The sequence below is a fragment of the Cololabis saira genome, chromosome 12 (genome assembly GCF_033807715.1).
Source record: "Cololabis saira isolate AMF1-May2022 chromosome 12, fColSai1.1, whole genome shotgun sequence".
Classification (NCBI taxonomy): Eukaryota; Metazoa; Chordata; class Actinopteri; order Beloniformes; family Belonidae; genus Cololabis; species Cololabis saira.
This window is the reverse complement of record NC_084598.1, coordinates 27,489,789-27,506,143: the sequence shown is the minus strand read 5'-3', so window position 1 is coordinate 27,506,143 and position 16,355 is coordinate 27,489,789. Positions and strand designations below refer to the sequence as shown.

The 16,355-nt window shown below is 40.0% G+C and overlaps 1 protein-coding gene across 5 annotated transcripts in view; it reads right to left on the bottom strand.

The window, feature by feature from the left end:
- rerea (arginine-glutamic acid dipeptide (RE) repeats a) overlaps positions 1–16,355 on the bottom strand; it is a 130,703-nt gene that overhangs the window by 26,240 nt on the left and 88,108 nt on the right. For 3 of the 5 annotated variants that reach the window (XM_061736331.1, XM_061736332.1, XM_061736329.1), the window contains exons 5-10: positions 16,187–16,283; positions 14,684–14,788; positions 6,559–6,607; positions 5,797–5,921; positions 5,018–5,117; positions 4,222–4,320 (exon numbers count right to left, since the gene is read on the bottom strand). In XM_061736331.1, coding sequence (XP_061592315.1) covers positions 4,222–4,320; positions 5,018–5,117; positions 5,797–5,921; positions 6,559–6,607; positions 14,684–14,788; positions 16,187–16,283 — 575 coding nt within the window. Of the gene's footprint in view, positions 1–4,221; positions 4,321–5,017; positions 5,118–5,796; positions 5,922–6,558; positions 6,608–9,382; positions 9,533–14,683; positions 14,789–16,186; positions 16,284–16,355 lie in introns of those variants that run through there. The other 2 variants (XM_061736334.1, XM_061736333.1) reach the window with 2 other exon arrangements.

Below are 16,355 nucleotides of genomic sequence, written 5' to 3'. Positions count from 1 at the left end.
TAGAGGGGGAGGGGGAGAAATCTTTTATGAAATATCAGCTTGTGAAAAATGTTGCCCATGGGGCACAGAGAGGAAATCACAACATGCTTGAATAGTTAGAGCTGCAATGACAGACACTTTACCACCCACATCCTCTTTGCAGAGACACCGTTCAAATAGATGCAATCTATGTTTAGACATGCTCCAAAAAGTGTGTTCTGCTGAAGAAAGGAAGTTTGCTTCTATTATAAACCTTTATTAAAAACTGGCCATTTTTTTCCTCACTTGCTATAACTGTCCTCAGTCAGAACAAACTTTTTACACTTATCCAATAATAAACATGCCAGCACTCACGCCATGACCTCTGGAAAACAAAGCAACAACCACTGCTTTCTCCAGCTTGTACTGACACAAAAGGTTAGAGGAAACTTCAGCACACACCCATCCTGTCTGCTATTTAGTTACCAAACCCCCTAAAAAGAAAGAACTCTGCTGGCACTGTGCGGTAAATGGGATAAAACACACTGATGACAGTACAGGGCAGTATGTTACTTTCTCTTTTTTTTGTCCTGTTCTTGCTTTTGTGGGGTCCGGTCTGGATGATTCTGTACCACCATTTGAGGGCCGCTACTCTGTCCTCTCCCTCATCTTCATCATCCCCCTCCCGCCTCAATGCAGTCATCCATCAGCTAAAGACATAGCCGGAGATAAGACGCGGCACAGTGCAGCTGGTTGAGGAATAGACCCTCTGCCCTGCAGCAGTCATAGATCAGCTTCCGCCTCTGACATCTCGACACACAGCACGACTGCGGCGGCTGCTGCTTCTGATTGTTTATGTGGCACCTCCTGTTGGCCGATCTAATATTACCACCACGTATTTACTGTCGAGAATGACACCAGCTACAGGTGACAAGACATGTTCAGGACTGCGCAGGAATCCTTTGATTGCCTTCATCAAAGCTGCAGGTTTAGCAGGTGCAAAGGAGTCTGTTCACTGATTTGACACAGTTTAGACTGATTCCTAAGGTCTCAAAGTGCATTTAAATACAATTACTTCCAACTTAACTTTTAAATAAACCATTTTTTGAGGAAAAGTGAACATACCTGAGAGGATTATAGTGAATCAAATTAAAGACGTAAGAAAAAAAGACATTTGTCTCAGTCTGACAACATTTTATAACGCATTTGTAGGTTCTAATGTGTTACTGTATAATGAACAAAGCTGAATTTCACACTTTAAGAATTCTGCTATTATTGACCAAACAACTTTATTTCATAACTCAGAACAGGTGTCAACAGTGACCAGCGCGGCACTCATCCACCCACCCAAATGTGTGGCATTATAACATTTTCGAGACTGAAAAAGGTGTCAAGCCCAGGTTAACGGGTTCATCCTGTCACCTAACTTCAGGTTAGTGATACAACAGGAGGGGATAATTTATGTGGAAAAACTATTCTCTGTTCCAGGAATATTTCAGTTTCGCAACAGGGTGTCTGGAGAGAAACATCTAATGCCGACTAAACACAAACAACCTGTGTGTTTTTAACTTGATGTGCTTTCTGTTCCTGATATCAAAACAGCCGATTTTTGTCATTCAGACAATCGTGCAATCAAAAGGGTGGAATGGGAGCTCTGTGGTTGCTGTAAAGCATTTTTATTTGGCATCTGATGAAACCCACACATAAAGAAGTGGTGCAGTGGGACTGCCTATCTCAGTCAGTAAAAGCAGAGAAATGCTTCATGTCTGATTGAAACAGTTTTCACAGAGCCACAGCAGCAATTTACATTTTTCTCCTCTTTTTTTGGAGGGGGTGGTTAAATAAACCTTTTTCTGTACTATAAACACCCTGCTGCATAAAAGCTATAAGGATGTTAGGCTGCACATTAGATGTCTCTGATGAATTATTTATAGTGTTACATTTTACCCATTTTATAATGCATGAGTTTTCTTTAGTGTAATATAGAGGCATTAAATAATGTGCTCACGTCTAGGTGAGGTTCTTTTTTTTATCCGTGAAAGTTGTACCAATAATCTTTGCCTTTTTATTTTTGCAAACATATTATTAAAATCAAGTCCAATGGGTTGAGACAAAGTCTGGGATTATATGATAACCGCTGCAGGCAGAGAGGACAGAAAAAGTAGGATTGGGGGCGGGGGTTTTGGAGATGTCACAGAGGCGAGGGGAAGGTGACAAGTGACCCTGCAGACAGGCTGATTCTGTCATTTCAGCGGACCCCGCTGTCACTTTTATTCACATCTCTAACAGAAAGGGTGGGGTGAAAATGAGCAGGCAGGAATAATGATGCCAGTCCAACAAGGGATGAGATGAAGGAGGGAGAGGAGGGGAAGAGAGGCTGAGCAAAGGGTGATAAATAAATGAAGAGCAGCCCGCCTGGCTTACGCGAGTCAAGGTTGGAGCTACATTTACACTTGTCCCTCAAGGTTGAAAGGTTGAAAAGGCACAAGTGGTGATCGGATCACTTCAAGTCTTTGACTGGCTGGGGTCAAGACGCTGCCTCCCCAGGCTGAATCACACTGGACAGGAGCAGGTGAAATATGGAACCTGAGACTGACAAGAGCTAAAAAAAAAAAGTTTTTTTAAATGGATTTTTATGCGTTTAATTTAACTAAATAATCAGGTTGTTTTCAACATTTCATCATGCTGGATTAGACCTGTTTAGAATGACATATCCATCTAGGATGCGATTTGATTCATTTGTTAATTCAGAACCTTTTATACCATATATAATGCTCTGCTCCCTCATTGGGCAAGCAAGCATGTTTTTCACAATAAATCTCAGATAAAAGGAGTTCAATTTAGAAAGGATTCTAATTTGATACAGTACCGGAAGTATTAAGTGTGCGGTAAAAGCTTAATATAGCACATTTATTAGTCCACACATGTCTGTAATTCCATCCAGTATACAGGCTATGACCCCCATTATTCAATATAAAGAAATAGGTTGTTGCTGAAATGGATTTCTGGAGGAATGGAGGGCAAAGAAACGAGGGGAATAAAGATTTATTTTAAATAGAGGAGCTTTTAGAGACAATTAGAAGCCGCAAAAGTGTGTTTTTTTTTTAACACTGTTATGTAACCTTTCAACTATGTCTTAATCTATGCCACAAAGTTCAGGATTTTTTTCGAGTTCAATTATAATCTAGTTCTTATTTTGTTGTCTGAATCAACATATCTACAGCTTCTGCTGTCGAGTTTTTGGAGGAATTCTCTGACAAGTGGTCTGCAGTAAACTTGCTGCGGAGGCATGCAGCAATAAAGCGTCCTAATCAATATGCTTGTCCATTGCTTTGATCGCCTTCCTACAGCTGTTCAGCCTGGTGCCAGAAATCATGCATAAATACAAGCAAAATCATAAGCAGTGCACAAAAGAATGGGTGCCTTGATTTGGTACGATTAGCCGTAGTCCAGCTGTGGGCTCTTTGGGCTTATCTAAGTGCGGCCATCGAGTACAATAACGGGACAAATACAAGCATTCATTTCCACTAAATACAAACAAAAAAGCTCCACAACAGACTACAGAGCCACCAGGATAACAAAACAAAGGGGAAATAGATGATTTGCCTGGAGGGATAGACTAACTACAGGATATGAGTGTGGAGCCTTTGAAGATCTACTGTCAGATCAGGCAATAGTGTTAACTTTAAAAGCGAATGCGGTAAACAAACATACAGCCCAGTGTGTTATAACGCATTAAAAAAAAGCAGCAGTGCTCAGTCGCTTTGACGGGGTGTAATTCAGTGCTTTCATTTCCCTTCTTCCCACTCATGATGTGGTGTTTGATGAGCCATTTTCTGATTTCAGCCCTCCAGCAGCTGTGGTGAAATTCACATCTAAATTCAAAGGGAGGTGCACATTACCAGCCCCCAATCTTTTCCCTTTTCAGACTTTCATGTAAAAGATTTATTTTGTGAGCGATAAACAGGATACAGCTGCTCTTGAGCCTTGGAGGAGCTGGAGACTGATGAGTGTTTTTACTGATGCCGTGTGGGGCCAGGCAAAGAGCCCTGTGTTGACTCGCTCTCAACAGCTCCCTCTAAAGACTCAAACTCAGCTCTGACAGGCAGCAAGTGCCCAAATCACCAAAAAATTAATGAATAAATAGAGCCGAAAACAACCGGCTTAATAAACTTAATTGACAAAATATCAAGTTGATGATCATGCCGTCTTAAATTACATTGCATAAAATCAAATCCAGTTGTAAAAGAAAGCTTTTCTTACCACTTCATCCTCAGACCAGCACTTCTCAATTAGCTTGGGTACCGGCTTCTTCACCAGGCGCTGCAGAGCCTTGCCTGCATCATAGCTGCTCTCATGAAGCTGAAAAGAAGCACAACAAAAGCATAAACACACACAACCGAGGACAAAACAAAGCACGGCAAAAACAAAAACAAAATGAACACAGCTAACGGTTTTGTTCAGCCTAAAAAGACATATGAGCTTTTTATGGGAATGATATGCAAAACAGATTCACCATCCAGGTATGACTGAACTTGTACAAATCTTACAACATGAGAGGGAAACCATGCCAAGACCTGAGAAGCAGCCTGGAAATAAATATTGCAGTTACAACGGCAAGTGTTGCTCAGCTTTAAAGTTTGTGTCACAATCAGCGGCGCTGAAAGCTCTTCCTCTGAGAATAAACAAGCATTACTCATTGGAATTGCTAATAGAGAGGAAGGTCAAGAGACAATGACCTGCTCACTATGTTAATTTTCCTGTTTATAGAGTCAGAATATAAATGCCCTCTTTATGATGATTCTAAACTCCTTCTTGTGCTTGATTCCTCTCCATTCATTGTAACGTGATGGACAAATCCTACATTATGCTAAATGTATTGTTAGCTGCTGAGACTAAGAGTGGTTGTCTGCTGACTCAGGCGGCTTTTCATTGTCCATCACTGTACAGATACTTCATAGCTGAACCTGGAGTGAAACAGGAGCAGTTCAAACGTTTTATCATGCAACCGTCTTCTGTTACGTCTGCGCAGGTGTTAACTTTAATTGTTGTTACTTACAGTGTTAAGTGCGTTTAATGTAGTGTCATCTCGAGAGGCTGCTAGACAACCGTCTTCTGTTGAGCCTCCATCACACATCCCTGCAAAGGCAGCCATGCTCCTGCGGACACGCAATACAGATGTTATAAACCTGTTTGCTTCATTTTAAGCTCCAACCTGCCATTTCTGACATTCATGTCTGTTACTTTTACTGGAAGAAAAAATAAAATTCAATTCAGATCAGATTTCAGATTTAAAAATGTTAAGTAAATGAATTACTTTAAATTTTGGAATATTTTCTTGGTCAAAGCAAAAACTGTTCACGTAAAACTGGAAAGAATTAAAATAACAATAGATAAAAAGCAGATATCCATCATAGTTCAGCAACCCTGATGACTGTGCTGATTATAATGCAGATCCTGGCTACAAAAGTGCAAGAAAACCTGTAAACCCCATGTCACATGCGGTGGAACAACTGCTCATTAAAGGGGTGATGATTGATTTTATCTCGTGATACCGTATCTGATGGAGTGTAACATTGACATTATGTCGATGTTAACACCATGAGAAAATTACTGAAATCCAACAGATCTCTGAAATGCAGCGAGGAAAGAACTGCTGACATCCTCTCACTGATGCCAAGTTTATGATTCACATTTTAATGAATAGAAATTATGAAATTAAACTTGGACGTCAGCTTTGCAAATGCCTGACAATTAGGGGTTGCATATTTTTTTATTCAACAGCATCTGAGTTTAGTAGCTGGGGCTTGGTGAACCCCTGTGTTTCTCTGGGCTCACCTTGCAGCTCTGAGGTACATGAGAAGGTCACAGTCGTTGACCCCTGGCATCCAGACCAGCTCCTCATTCTCGGTTACAGCCTGGCCACAAGGGGAGGGAAAAGGCTGCAGCTCTGGGAGCTTGGCCTAATTAGGTCCATGGAGAAAGAGAGGGACAGATGGTGTCACACTACAAATAGCAAACAAGCTTTGGAGAAAAGGAAAAAATAAAGGGAGAAAAAAACTTAAAAAACAAAAACTGTTTTCAAACCCCTATCATCAACTTCTGACTGTGTCTAAATGGTAACAGCTAGGACAGCTGAAAGACGCCTTGCTTCAACATAACATTAACATAGACGTGTTCGACTCATATTACTGGCTGTTTTTGGGATCAAACCGCCTTCTTTCTGGATGGAAGAAGACTTACTCCAATACACCTAGTTTCCAAACATATCTCATAATTTCTTCTTTTTTTTTTTAAAGCCGTTTGTCTTCCACTTGCAGAGGTTTTCAAGTTACTTGATTACAAATAATTATTCTTGTTGTGAGAACACCGCAAATGCAATCAAACTAGTTTATTATTAGTGGATTTAACTCGCTTTTTCCAAAACCTCAATGGCCAAATGTATGACGCATTTTGCTTAGATCAGAATTATTATGGAGGTATGGAAGAAGTTCTCCGCTCTTGGCCAACTATTTGATAATGAAATGCACATGTCTACGATAACACTAAAGCAAGAGTGTGTCTTGTTTCCACACTGATCTGTGCTGTCCAATGACTTACTTGGTGACTGGGTCCCACTCGGATTTCCCCTTGTGTGCTGTTTAGTCGCCTGGGAAAAGACAAACAAAATATTCACTCATTAAAATTTCAAGGCCAGTAGCTATTAAAAAAAAAAAAGTCAATTAATCTTGTTGAACTGGTTAAAAGAAATAAAATTACAAAGTCCCAAATGGAAAATCATAATTGACTGCAGCTTAAAAGCTGAGGAGAACAAACCTCAGACGCTTTGAATTAATGACAAAAAAAAGATCAAGGGGAAAAGATACTTTCTATTGCGCAACTCTTTTTGTGAAAGTATGCCACAAGTGCGACGAGCACATAATGTTTTATTCTGGGAAGTAAATAACAATTTCAGGAGAATATTTTTGGTTGAGCTGAGCTGAGCAGAGCACATTTGCAGGCTTGATATTATGGATGCAGCAATAAAACAGAATCCGCTAAAAGGAGGAGGATGGTGGAGGTGGGGGAGCTGGCTCTGGATATGCAGGGTGAGCGCCTCTGGAAAAGGCTGCTGGTACAAATGTTGGTAGCCATGGCAACTGCAATTTAATAATAGTGTTCTGATTCTCCAGCTGCAGTGGATTAAAGAAAATGACAAGATGTTCCTTTTGAAAAGCCTTTCCCTCTGTTGCCTAGGCAACAGCACCGATTTTCATACAAGGGAGCGCGAAGCAGCCCAGAATCTGTCAACGTGATTTGCACCCAGAGAAGCTCGCACTCCATCATGGAGACCTGGAAGAAACTTGAGAGGCTCTCTGGTCTCTTTACAATCCTCAAACCCTCACAAACCCTGCGACGGGTGCATATTTGACCCGGTTCCCTTTTCCTCTTCCTTACAAACCACCTCCTCCACGTCCTCTCCAACAGGATGGAGTGATTATAGGTGTGATCTGTACTATCATGAACTGAGAGGCGCTAGTAGAAATCTAAAAATCAACACAGCTCTGAAACTAAATTGCAGCTGCACCAAACGACCCATGCCGGAGCAGTGACCCACTCCTGAGCATGTTGCAATAGTCTTAATTCATTTTAACAAAAACATACACGGCAGATAAGTCAAACGAAATGTAAAACAGTCTGAAGTTGACCGAAACCCCAGCTTATGAACTATGCAAAAAATAAATACAAAGAAACAGATTAGATCTTAAATGGTTTATAACATGTTCTTAATGCTTTGATCCTGCTTCAAACAGGGTTTAACGCTCTTATTATTCAAAACTTTTTAAAAAGTTATTACAATAACTATTGCTTTATATTCATATGAAATAAATGACAGTTGCAACATTTGACGATCTTAACCACAATATCACTTTGAGGCCAATGGACAAAGAAAAATGTTAAATATATTTAATGTGCAGTGAATCTGGTCTGCATTTCTAGACAAAGAATGTTGAGAGTCTATTTCAGATAACATGCAGTAAACCAGAACAATGGTACCTTTAGCAGGAGACTTTAAGGATGACAAATGAGGACTCTTGCACCAGAATAAGGCAAGCATGTGTGAAAACAGTAATGCTTTAAATGTCCGGAGATGCCGAATGTAGATTGCAGCAGGGAGCTCTGAAGAGTTTGTAAAAAATAATTAAAAAGTACTGGCAAACTGCATTCTTGCACGCTCTCGAAAGATTTTCTCTCCTTTATGCTTGCGATGTGTATCTTGAAATTCTGGTTAAGAAAAATATGGAAGGTTTTATTTTATTTTTCTGAATATTAATGTTGATAAGAAAGCAGTTATGCTCAGGATATCAGCATTATATTTTTCTGAATATTAATGGTAATAAGAAAGCAGTTATGCTCAGGATATCAGCATTATATTTTTCTGAATATTAATGGTAATAAGAAAGCAGTTATGCTCAGGATATCAGTATTACTGTAGTTTTAATACTGTATCCAGTAGTCTATTTACAATTTTGCTTTAATAAGCTGTTAAAAGCGTGTTGCCAAGTGCAATAAATGATGTAAAGCATGTCTATTTGTTACATCAAGTTTAGCTGTAAGGCAGCATTAGCAGCAAAATCTTGTCAAGCAATTACAGGCTTAACTTTTGGAGCCCAAACAACACAACCTGGTCCACAGTGTGTGTGTGTAATCAAGGGAAACTCCACCCCCTCCATCAATTTCAGCCAATCAGCGCGCAGGACGGTGGCCCACTGACATAATTGCAGAAAGCAAAAACAGAGAAACTTCCAGGTATTAAGTGTCGTGACAAGCGGCTTGTACAAATCACAGCTGGTGAAGCAGAGCCGGTTTTAGCTTCGGCTGCACGCCCGTAGTGCTGCACACGCCATGTCATCCCGGTTGTAAACAGGAGCTGCGAAATGGAGCAAAGGAAGACTCGGAGAGTCGGAGAGTCTCCGTACCGTCATTTAACTACACTGGGTGCACATTTCCCAGCTATAACCAGAACAGCACATCTACTCGGACTCTAATAAAAGAACAAAAAGAAGAAAAGTATTTCCACGAATGCGGCACGGACGCCTGTGTGCGCCTGTGAGCTCCTACAGCATGCAGTTTAAGGCTGATTTATGGTTCCGCGTTACACCGACGCAGCACCTACGGCGTAAGGTACGCGGTACGGCGCGCGTCGCCGCGTACCTTACGCCGTAGGTCTACGTGCGTCGATTTAACGCGGAACCATAATCCAGGCTTTAGTCGGCGGTTTCCATCCTCCTCCGTCTCGAGCACAATGACAGCGCTGCGGACAGCTTGCAAACACACGAGTCTCGTCAGTCAGCTGGAAATTACGACTCGGGGAAATGAAGACGAGCCGACACTAACACTATCCGTGGCACCGGAGAGCAGGAGAATAAGAACGCGGACCTACCTCCGGGGACTGAACAAATCGTCCATTTCTGACATCGAGCCCTAAGGTCGGGTGGTGACACTGTGTGTGTGATGCTGGTTTGGATTTAACTCCCTCCCTCTCTCACACCTTTTTTTTTTTTTTTTCTTTGGTAGGTGCTCAAAATGGAGAAGCACGCATTCGCTCCGGAGAGGTGTTCACTGAGCCTGTGCTGTGACCTCAGCCTGCACGCAGCCGGGCTCCCTCCTCCGTGGACGCGACTGAGCATGCGCCGCGACCTCAGACCACGGACCCACGCTTTAAAGCCTGAATTATGCTTCTGCGTTAAATACGGCGTAGGGTCTGCGTTGGTGTAACGCGGAACCGTAAATCAGCCTTAAACAGCCCGTGAAGTGCATCGCTGCAGACACGTCGGTGTGAATACAAAGCGAGGAGCAGAGGACTGAGAGTGGATAAGAGGGGGTTCCCTGGTAACCCACGGCTCTACCAACAAGGACAAGTGTCACTGCAACACGTGAGACAGTCCAATCACAACTGCCGGATAATAACAAATGGAGCCCATGTTGTTTGTGCAACAACAAGCTGCGAAATTAAAAATCCTGCAGACTTATTTTTTCTATTTTTCCACCACATGAAAACAATTATCTACAGGTCTTGAGAATGTATGTCAAGGTATTTTAAAACATTCATCATTTCACAATACAACAAAGTACGACGGAGTATTGGGGCTAAACTAAGACAAAAAAAAAAAATTGGAAATTACGAGAATAAAGTCATAATATAATGAGAATAAAGTCGTAAAATTATGAGAATAAAGTCATAATGTTGCGAGAATAAAGTCGTAATAGAATAAAGTCGTAATGTTACGAGAATAAAGTCGTAATATTACGAGAATAAAGTCGCAACATTACTAGAATAAAGTCGTAATATTATGAGAATAAAGTCGTAATATTATGAGAATAAAGTCGTAATATTACTAGAATAAAGTTGTAATGTTACGAGAATAAAGTCGTAATATTACGAGAATAAATTTGTAATATTATGGGAATATAATTTATGATAACTCTAACAGGAAGAGCAGTCTTCTCCCTGTGTTAAAATGAGGAATATTGAACATCTTGTGAAGTTATATTTATATATTTATAATATATTTAATATTACGGCTTTATTCTCGTAATATTACGACTTTATTATCAAAATATTACGACTTTTTTCTGTAATATTATGACTTTATTCTCATATTATTATGACTTTATTCTCGTAAACTCCATTTTTTTTTGTCTTAGTTTGGCCCTAATACTCCGTCGTAGCCAAGAGAGTGAGCATGACAAAATACATTACATGAAAGCTTTTTTTTTTTGTCTCCAAAAGTTTAGAAGTTACTTATAAAATGCCTCACAGTTATAAACTGATGCACATTAACCAATATCTAAAATCTAGAGTAAATAAACACTAATGTCCAAAAGTCCTAGACATCTCTAGTGGAAACTGTTAATAACTAATCCATAGACTTATTACAACAACAAAGAGTAAGAGTAGCACCTCAGTGGAGGACTTTGCACAGCTTCCCTACATAAGCTTGGTTGGGTAACAACAACAGTCTTCAGGTGGGAACCTCTTTCATCAGTGTTTCGTTTAGTTAGTCCTGCGACACGCTCAGGAGGGCTAAACCGTGATCTCTGGCATCCCAGAATAACTCCCCTAAAGCCAGCTCCCGCTGCTCCTCACCAACACAACAACCTCCATTAGCTTACAGAGCATCTCTCTACCACAGCCAGAGCAGCTCCGGCTCCATTCACACCAGCTCCTGCTAGTGACAATGGTGATGCTACCTGCTCTAGGACCTAGAAGCAAACAGACTTACTAGCACGGCCCCAGACAACTTTCTCTATTTCTTTGGCCAATTAGAACAAATCTGGTGTTCTTACAAAGTTATTGAGTTGTTTGCATGTGCAGTGTTCCTCAAATATCTTATCCACTCTTAATGAGGAAAGACTTAACAGAGCCATAAACAGTGAGTGTGAGCTGATCATGTTTTTTGTACGTAGTTACACGTCCTCTGGGTTTTTTAGGTAACAGGTAGGTAATTGTTTTTGTATTACAGTCTGATAGTCTCCCCGACTCAGTGTGTTTGTGTTAAAACTAAAGCTCTGCAGTCAAAACCAGTTATTTCACAGCCTACAACAGTTCTCCCATTAATTGACTTACTGAGTGGCAATTTGTCAAACTAAATATCATAATTAATCATAACGTTAGCTTTGCTTTTAAATACTTTAATGACAACAATATTCTTTTAAAGATTCAATTTTTTAACTTTACAATTTTTTAACCAATTATTTTAACGTTGGCTGTAGTGATTCTGCAAGGTTAATGTCTACATTGCAGTGCACTCCCGTTTGCAGCGCGTTTAAATGCAGACCAGCTAAACCTCCTGCCAGGTTCAACTTTTAGTCAAACTCCGAATTAAACTTGAAATGTTCTGGTTAAGTACTGTGATAAACCAGAGCAAAGTTAGCCACATGCTAACTGATCCGAATATCGTGCAGTTTTTATTAATGTATATCTGATAGTTTATGCTTATAATTAAAAAAGTGTCCAATAATTAACCAACTGAATAATTGTCCAACTTATTAACTGATCCACCTTAAATATTTTGACTGCATTTTGTGTTTGTATCTTAATAATAAAAGCTTTTTAAACTAGTGGTAAGAAGCATTGTAGTCCATAATTGCCTCATCAGAGTGGAATCTTATTCTAGTTTTCTAAATAATGATGCTATAAGATCCTCAATCTTAAAAAAAACAAACAAAATACGATACGAAGTAGCAATATTAATTGTGACATCATGAGGGGGAGGGTATAACAAGAAAGTTCATGACAGCCCCCAGCTCCTGGTGTAAGCCAACCAAGTGCACCTCTAGTGGGAAAAAGTGGTATTACATGGCATGGTGGTCAGTATCCACCCACACAGTATTGTCAGTGATTTTAGTCAACACAGCAGATCTTTTTGTTCCATGTGGTCAGAATTGGTATTGCTATATAGTGACTTTAAGCTTGTGACTTAAAACTGACTTAAAACACTTTTTCACAGTGCTGCCCAAAATTGTAACACAGTAAAGACCTGTAACAACAATCTGTTTACACCGTATCACTACCACACTTATAACGCAAAACTGTGTTACCTTTAGCACCGCAGCCTTATTGAGAAAACTATTCTAAAGAAGAAAATAATCATCGATGACACCATCACACAATAAAACTACTGCAGCACAAAGCACTGATGTGCTTTTAATAGAAGACATTTGAATTCATAGCATGACTATTTACCAGCAAGTCTAAAAGCCAGGTTACCGAAACTCATTACTTTGACAGTTTTACACCTGTGCTTTTCCTGCTGCAAAGTGTCAACATGCGTTCCGTCACATCCGATGAAAAAGATTAGTAATTAAAACCTGACATGTAATTGGATAAATATTACCAAATGTCCAAATTAAAAAGCCATGGGGCTTCCCCCAGCTCTCTCCCCATAATTACACTGCATTAGGATCATTCTTTGTGTACTGATAAGATTATTTGCATTAATGAGCAGACAGAGTAATTAGATTATGTAACCATTGACCAAAAAAAAAAAAAAAAGCATCTGTATCTATTTGTCATTATTTCTGTGATACAACTATCACAGCCAACCCATTCCAATCTAGGCAAGGCAAGGCAAGTTTATTTATATAGAACAATTCAACACAAGGTAATTCAAAGTGCTTTACATCAACATTAAAAGCGACAAGGCATAATTAGACAGTAAATAACAAATAAAATGAAATAAAATTATGAGAAAAGAAGTTAAAATAATTAAAAGCACAAGTTTCTCAAAACTAAGGGCAGTAGAGTACCGCAGGTACAAATCTCATTTGCGTGTTTCAGAAAGTATTTAATTTAAGAGTACGCTTAAATAACAAATGAAATAAAATGATAAGAAAAGAGGTAAAATAATAAAAAGCACAAGTTGTTAAAAAAATAAGGGCAGTAGAGTACAGCAGGTAAGTATTTAATTTAGGAGTATGCTTCAGTAAACAGTAATGTTTTTAGTCCTGATTTAAAGGATCTACAGTTGGAGCAGACCTCAGGTCTACAGGAAGTTTGTTCCACCGGTGAGGAGCAGAATAACTGAACTGCCTCACCTTGCTTGGTTCTGGTTCTGGAACCACAACAAACCAGATCCAGATGAACCTCAGGGGTCTGGGAACTTCATAGGGAACTAACAGATCAAGCATGTATTTTGGTCCAAGACCATTCAGTGCTTTGTAGACCAGCAGTAAGATTTTAAACTCTATCCTTTGACTCACTGGAAGCCAGTGTAGTGATTTCACGACCGGTGTAATATGGTCCAGTTTCCTGTTGTTTGTAAGGACTCTGGCAGCAGCGTTCTGGATCAGCTGCAGCTGCCTGATTGATTTCTTGTTAAGGCCTGTAAAGATGCCATTGCAATAATCCAACCTACTGAAAATGAATGCATGAATACGTTTTTCCATGTCTTGTTTAGACAGAATCCCCTTAATTCTAGCAATGTTTTTTAGGTGGTAATAGGCAGATTTAGTGATAAACTTTAGATGGCTGTTGAAGTTCAGGTCTAAATCTAAAACAGTATTTCCCAGTGCTGGTCCTCTCGGGCACCACTTCCCCGCATGTTTTAGATGTTCTCCAACTCAAAAGCGCTCAAATGAATGTATCATGCAATCCGCTTGTCATTGAAGTATGCATACACTTGTTTATGACGTATTAAATGGAGCCAGGTTTGTTGGGGTAGAAGAACATCTAAAACATGAGGATGGGGCCCTTATGTTTAACAATCTTGATTCAACACTCACGTTGCATCAGGTTTGAGAAGTAAATCAGAACATGTGAAGTATCTAGTTGTAACGGGTTTAATGGAATAATAAGCTAGCAAAAAACTCCTCTAAACTGATAAGTCTCCTAAACTGTTATATTCATTAATGAAGACAGAGCTTCATATTAAGTGACAACAGCTTATTGTAAGGGCCTGCTCCTTTTCTTTTATGTGAAGGTTAACAGGATCATTTTGGATTGTTGCCTGGGAAATAAAATTAATTCTAAAGATGTTTTATTGGACTGAAGAGATTCTTATAATGGGGGCACTCAAGATTTTTTACCTTCTAATAAACCAAAAAGAAAAAGATGAATCTTAAATGAAACCAATTATTAGTCTAGTCTTGGTTTCCTAAAATTATTTCAGACTGGAGGGAAAACTAAAAAGATGACCATTTTCAGTGGAACTAATAAGTAATTGGACAGTGAGCTTCTCACCTGGTCTCTGGGTTATATCCGAGGATATAGAAAAAGGAGTCGATGCGGGCTTTGAACTCCCGGGCAGCAAAAATGTCAGAGAAATGGGAAATGTTGCATTTCCCCCTGCAGGAGAAAAGAGAGGCTTTATTAGATAAAAATCAACTAAATGACAAGGTGGTGCCCCAGCTGGAGCAGAAGTAGCTGCATTTGGAAGGTCTCTGGATATTTATCCATTGGAGGTGACAAACAGAGCAGCAGGTATCTATGTCATTGTCTGCTGACTTAAATAGTGAGGCATCAGGCTCAGGCTACTGAACATGTCTGCCCAGACTTGTCTGCTGCTCGTGTGGAAGACGGATGCTGCAGAGATCTAGAGAGGAATTCAACCTGCATGTCTCCCCCTGTCCAAGACTACCCCCCATGGAGTTGAGGGGGCTGAAGCTCTGGTCTCATCTTGATACCATTTCCCGTTTCCAGCCCCCTGGTGTTGGACTCTATCAAAATAACAGACATCAGAGGCATATGGAGTGAGGCTGCCTCGCACAGAAACAGTGCCTTCCTCCCTCTGAAAAGATTAAAGGGTGCTAAGGAGAGCCGTCTTTGCAGAGCTACAGCATTACAGCATCCCTCTGGAATTCCCTCACATTTATCTAAAGCCTGAAGAACGAGTCAAATCAAAGGGAGCTCTGTGTAGGAGAGGTTGCAGCTAATTTTCCCTGAAATCAGTGGTTTCTGGTAGACACGGCTTTCCTGTGCACAGATGGTTCTGGTTAAAGAAAGAGGGAAGAGGGAGAGGGAGAGAAGGGGGGGGTCAGCCAGGACTGAATGAAGAGACAGAGGCAGGGACAAAGAATGAGGATTTATTAAGGCTGTATGTCTTCCCACTGACATTAAACATAAGGAGAATACCATCAGCTACAGTGTAGAACCTCAGAGTTTGACAGATAGGTCTGCGTGTATGAAAAATACAGCAGTAATGTCGTAGTATTACCATTTTGTTCGCCGAAGAAAATACTGAGGGATCTGGATATTTATAACACTACACTGCAGTGCTTCCTGAGTGGTTGAGAGCAACCGGGTATTACATAAAAGTAGCAATTATAATACCTTTAAGAAAAAAAAATAATCATACACTTTCTAGTTTAACCGTGCAAGATTTAAAAAAACAAAAAACGTCAAGATTTTCAAATACCTATTTCCTTAAATATGATATCTTTATCTTATAATACAAATGATCAAAATGATTGCTTTAACTGCTGTCTAACTTGAAATGGCCAAAGTCCAAGGACAGTGGAAGGTGCATAAAAAGCCACCTGTAATTTCTATAATGCATGTAAAATAATAAGTAAAGGAGATTTGAGTGGTGTTTGGCAGGAGTTACGATCGCAGCAGTAGCAGTGTTATTTGACCTCAAAGGGAAGGACAACGGTGTATAAAAACCACCTGTCCAGTGTAGTTTTTCCTCCTCCGCAAGTCATTATTACCAAACTGTAGTGTTGTTGAGTGTTAAGATGTGTGTACCTGAGAGCAGCAGCATGATAAGTGTCCACGTAGTCAGAGATGAAGAGTTCTCGACTCCTCACCACTGGGTCTGTGATGACCAGCTCCCGGCCAGAGTCTGCAGGAAGAAGAATTACACGTGTTAAACATATATACACACACACATTTCCACTGTGAATTCCATACTTTT